Source organism: Elephantulus edwardii, unplaced genomic scaffold (genome assembly GCF_000299155.1).
Source record: "Elephantulus edwardii isolate Elephantulus edwardi_28Jun2011 unplaced genomic scaffold, EleEdw1.0 scaffold00109, whole genome shotgun sequence".
Lineage (NCBI taxonomy): Eukaryota > Metazoa > Chordata > Mammalia > Macroscelidea > Macroscelididae > Elephantulus > Elephantulus edwardii.
Window position 1 is genome coordinate 10886597 of NW_006399859.1, and position 6000 is coordinate 10892596.

General features: G+C 35.9%; 1 protein-coding gene across 1 annotated transcript in view; it reads left to right on the plus strand.

Moving 5' to 3' along the window:
- COPB1 (coatomer protein complex, subunit beta 1) overlaps positions 1-6000 on the plus strand; it is a 43617-nt gene that overhangs the window by 2045 nt on the left and 35572 nt on the right. The window contains exons 2-3 of the mRNA XM_006892053.1: positions 3947-4176; positions 4558-4727. Coding sequence (XP_006892115.1) covers positions 3947-4176; positions 4558-4727 — 400 coding nt within the window. The remainder of the gene's footprint in view (positions 1-3946; positions 4177-4557; positions 4728-6000) is intronic.

Sequence of the window (6000 nt, forward strand, 5' to 3'; positions counted from 1 at the left end):
AACAGCAATATTCCAAGAAGTGGAATATGGGTCATATGAAATTTTTGTGTTCAGCTTTCTGAGGAAATGCCAAACTGCTTTCCAGAGTGGTTGTACCATTTTACAATCCCACCAATAGTATTGTAAAACATGTATGAGAATGGGAGGGGGTAAGTGAGAGCAGAGGGGGGAAGATTTGGGGGTAGATTAATCATAGAGTCACACAGTTTGATGGGGAGAGGAGTGGGTAAAGGAAATGGTGAAGATCCAGTTTGAAAAACAATATACAAACTTTGTAAGTAAACCGGTATAAAATAAAAATTTTATGTATTAAAAAAACAGGACTTTGGAGTCCCATCTTGTTGAACCAATGAATCAACACTGAAATAAAATGTATTTCCCAGAGGAAGTCCAGCTTTTCGTTTTTAAAGTATTTGAGAAATGTTAAAAATATGTATCATATCTCCCACTTGTGACAGGAAATCAAAAACACAGATGCTGAGGGAGAGATAAGAGAAGTTTGTCTTTTAAACAATATTTCTCTATGGGATAAATTTGACAGACATTCTTATTGTGTATCTAAGGGTATTCTTTATTCTGCGACATGCTAAAAATATCATATTAACTTAGTAATAGGTATTTAGGGAGTTCTGGTGGCCTAAAGGCAAGAAGCTGCACTATAATCCCAAAGGTACAAGGTTCAAGGCTACCAGCTGCTCCATAGGAGAATGATGGGCAGTCTCCTCCCATGCTGTTAATTGCCTCTGAAAACCCACTGGAGGTTCAACTGTGGGTCAGTTCCAACTCAGCGGTACATAATAACAACAACAATAGGTATATACACTAGAAGCTAGAAACAACTTTAGGATTTACGTAGTACAGCCCTTCTGAAGGTTAAATCTGTTCTGTAAACATACTAAGTAGTCACTATTTCTGATATACCATCTGTGGCACCAGAGAATGCATCTTTTTCAAATTTTTATTTTATATTGGTTTGCTTACTTAAGACAACCAATTACTTAATAGCTATTTATATCTAATTGTTGGAAAGTTCTTTCTCATATCTGAGACCAAATTTACTTTCTAGTAACTAACACCCATTTACTCTGAATTCTGTTCTACTCCTAATAATAACCCTAAAATTATTTCTATTGCTCTCCCTCCTTGTCTTCCATTCCCTAGTTCATTTTTGTGATTCACACAGTTGTAGTTATGTATTTATCCCTTGATATTTCTGTCTTTGAATTAAAAGTATTGTTAGTGTCATAAGTTCCTTAGGATGCAGCAGTGATAATGATGTAAAATTGTGATTATTTTCTATAAATTGTGTTTGTAATTGTATTACATAGTTTGAGGCTAAGAAGCAATGAAGTCGTATCTTAAGCTTGTCATTCTAAACACTAGTTACTATCTAGAACATTGAGTTTTCCTCCAGGTTTCCAGGTAATTTTTAATACTGATTTATAGCTTGTACAAATATGATGAAATTGTAGGTTTATTTAGTATTTTAGCTCTCAGGCTTTTAAATAACACAGATTATTCACTCTCTCTAGTGGTTGTGACTTTCAGAAAGTACATTGACAGACTACCTTGAATTCAGAATTGCTAATCATAACAGTGTCTATATACAGCTTCAGGAGAATGAGAATCCCAGAACACTTGATTGTGCTAATACAAAACTGGTCAGGAAGCAGTCCTCAGAACAGAGCAAGGAAACAGTGCATGGTTCAAAATCAGGAGTGAGCGCGTCAGCTATGTGTCCTTTATCCACACCTTTTTAATCTATATGCTGAAAAGATCAGGAAGCAGGGCTTTATGAGGAAGAATATGGTATCAGGATTGGAGAAAGACTCATCAACAGCCTACATTATGCAGATGTCACAACCTTATTTGCCATATCTGAGGACCTAAAGCCCTTGCTGCATAAGATTAAGGACTGTAGTCTTCAGTATGGATTGAAGTACAATATCAAGAACACAAAAGATTCTCACCACTGGGCCAATTGGCAGCACCATGATAGATAGATGGAGAAGAGATTGAGATTGTCAACAGTTACAGCTTGCTTGGCTCCACAGTCAACACTCTTGGCACCACCAGCCAGGGAATGAAAAGATGAATTGAATTGGGAAAATCTGCTGTCAGGGACCTCTCCAGAGTACTGAGAAGCAACAATGTCGCTCTAGAGAATAAGGTGCGTCTGATCCAGGCCATGGTCTCCGCAATTACCTGGTGTGCATGAGAGAGCTGGACAGTGACTAAGAATAACAGAAGAAGCATTGATGCCTTTAAGTTATGGTGGTAGAGAAGAGTCTTGAATATATCATGGACTGTCAAGAAAACAAATCTGTCTTGGAGAGAATGAAACCAAATTTCTCCTTGGAGACTAGGATTTTGAAGCTCTTTCTTACATACTTTGGGCACGTGGCCAGGAGGGACAAGTCCTTGGAAAAGGACATCCTGCTCAGAAGGTTGGAGGGACAGTGCAGGAGAGGAAGACCTGCAATGAGATGGATTGATACAATAACTGGAACAATGAGGGAAGGTGTGTCAGAGTCAGACTGGCTCAGCACCGGGCAGTCTTCAGAGCTGTTGTTCATAGAGCCAGTATGAGTTACAGGTGACTCGATGGCACATAACAACAACATGTATATTTGAGACTTATGCTACTTGATACCTGTAAGTTAATGGACTATTTTTAGTTAGGGACCAGATAATTAATCAGTGTTTTATTGTATGTAAAGAAACTGAGGCAGACATACAGCTTGTTCATGGCAAAATCAGATTGTAAACAATAGCAATTTTTAAAAAATGTAAATATAATTTTTATTTTATCTCATTTACTTAGGATGTTCATATACATTGTTTTTCACGTACAGTCTTTCCCATTTCCTTTACCCACCCCTCCCTTCACCTGTCAAATTGTGCAACCCTAAGATTAACCATCCTCATCTCTCTGCTCCCATTCTCCTGCCTTTCTCATACACATTCTATGATAATAGTCTTGTACAGTATTTGTCCTTATGGGAATGAGTTCACAGCATACTGCTCTCCAGACCCTCCCAAGATAGGTAATAATTTACAGAATCATTGCTCTGGTGTGTTGCATGGTAGTCTGTCATGTAAATGTACCATAATTTCTCAATCCATTTGATTGTGGTTGCACATCTGGGTGGTTTCCATGTTCTTGCAATGGTGAATAATGCTGCTATGAACACAGGTGTACAAGTCTCCCTTTGTGCCTCAACTCTCATTTTCTCAGGATTTATTACATTTTCTCAGGATATATTCCAAGCAGTGGAATAGCTGGGTCATGTGGGATTTTTATATTCAGGCTTTTGAAGAAATGCCAAACTGCCTTCCAGAGTGGTTATACCACTTTAAAGTCCCATCAACAATGTATAAGAGTTCCTATCTAGCCACATCCTCTCCAACATTTATTACTTGCTGGACTTTTAACTGCTATTTGGGTGAGATGGCATTTCATTGTGGTTTTGATTTACATCTCTTATTGTCAGTGATTTTGAGCATTTCTTCATGTGTCTGTTGGCCACCTGAATATCCTCCTCTGTGAAAAGTCTTTCCATGTCTTTTGCCCATTTTGTAGTTAACACGTATCATTTGCATTTGTATTTTTATGATCATTAGGGTATTTTATATTTTATGATCATTAGGGACACATCATGCTTGGGAGGGTGGAGGGACAGTGTAAAAGAGGAAGACCCTCAATGAGATGGATTGATTCAGTGACTGGGGTAATGGGGGTAGGTGTGTCAGAGACAGTGAGATTGGCACAGGATAGAGCAGGGTTTAGGGCTGTTGTCTGTAGGGTCTCTGTGAGTCACAGGCGACTCGATGGTGCAACAACAAACAACATCTCTAATAAAGTGAGAAAATATTTGATCTTATTGTTTTTAATTTTATTTGGGCAAGTTATTTCAAAGTTATGGTTTTTAATTTTTTAAATCAGAAAAAGGAGATGTGAAGTCAAAGACTGAAGCTTTAAAGAAAGTAATCATTATGATTCTAAATGGTGAAAAGCTTCCTGGACTGCTGATGACCATCATTCGATTTGTGCTCCCTCTTCAAGATCACACCATCAAAAAGTTACTTCTGGTGTTTTGGGAAATTGTTCCTAAAACAACTCCAGATGGGAGGCTTTTACATGAAATGATCCTTGTATGTGATGCATATAGAAAGGTATGCCATCTAATGTATAATAATTTATGAATATTACTTTGATTTTAGATAATTATAAGATTGGTAAAATATACTTTGTTTTAATTTCTTAAACATTGAGTAAAATTTAAGTGTCTAAAATATATTTTTGAAAGTTGTTAAGATTTACTATAAATGTTTCTATTAATTTTAATGTATAGTCTTAGTATATTGACATAGAAGACATTGATGATATAGATAGAAATTACTGCTAATTGGCAGGAATATGGAATCTTTATAGTGTTAGTCTTTTCCTCAAACCTATTTTCTGATATTTTATTGGAAGGATTTGTATTTAAAAGTTTAGATTTTATTTTGTGAAAAGCTGAAATACAATATTGCATATTTGAATTTTTTAATTAGGATCTTCAGCATCCTAATGAATTTATTCGAGGATCTACTCTTCGTTTTCTTTGTAAATTGAAAGAAGCAGAGTTACTGGAACCTTTAATGCCAGCTATTCGTGCTTGTTTGGAGCATCGTCACAGCTATGTTAGAAGAAATGCTGTTTTGGCCATCTATACTATCTACAGGTAAATAGAGATCTTCTTTGGCCTTAGTTTTGTAAGGACTGTGTAATCTTATAGACTAGTTTCTCCAAAGTCCCTAGTTTGTTTGACTTCAAAGATTGATTGTAAGCTGTATGCAGCTTGAAGATTGGTTTTGTTTGGCTTACACAATATTTTTTTCTTTATTATAGTTCTTAACATTGAAAAGTCAAATGATTTGCTGATACAGGGGTCTGGTTTCTGTTTCCCAGTGTTGTTGTTGTGATGTGTTAGTGAGTTGAGTGCAACTCACAGCAACCAACCCTGTGTGAACAGTGGACATGAACCCTGTCCATCCTGTGCCATCCTCATCATCTCTGACACACTTGAGCCCATTGCCAAAGTCACTGTGTCAGTCCATCTTGTTGAGGGTCCTCTTTTTCTGACCCTCCACCTTTCCAAGTATGAGGTTGCCCTTTCAGAGGAATGAGCCTTCCTGCCAACATGCCCAAAGTAGAACAAGCTTCAGTCTCCTTGCCTGTAAGTCAATTAGGAGTTGATTTGGCAGTGAGCTTTTTGAGTCTTAGGTTCTGAGGCTTTGACCTTGTTTTAGAATTCTGTGAAATAATGTGGTGGTGTTTTTTCTCCTATTCTTAGAAAGCTGGAAATTTTTTACTTTTAAAAACAGTTCAAAGAACTAATTAGATAAAGATAAAATGCTTGTTATTTTTCTAACGACTTGTGTCAAAACATGTAAGGTGAGGGTGTAATTCTTAAAAGCATCTTTGCACATGTTAGCTATTGATTAAAAATTTTGTAGTTATCCTACCAGGTTTTCTTATCTGGAAGGTAAAGTGGCAGTCTAGTTAATAGTGTTGTTAAATTCTTTGAAAGTTACCGTAAAGACTATACATATCTTACACGTTAAACTACAGTGCCTACAAATATTAAGACATTTATAAGACAGTAGCAAATCAGCAGTGGCTCTGTGATTATATTAAGGTATTGTTCATATTGTTAAAGTATAATAACAAATTGTAATTACTTTTAAAGGATCTTTTATCGACACATACTAATATATTTATAGATAAAATGCTACGCTGTCAAGGATTTGCTTTAAAATAATTGGAGAAAGAGAAATGAGTAGGGATATAGATGAAATAAAACTGAATTCATAATTGTTGAAACTGATCATTTTAATGATGCTGATACACTTTATTCTCTGTATTAAACATTTTAAAATTCTAAAAGAAGTCAGTAAATAAAAGCATAATACACAACTGATAAAATTTTAAAACATTCTCTAATTGTTAATTAA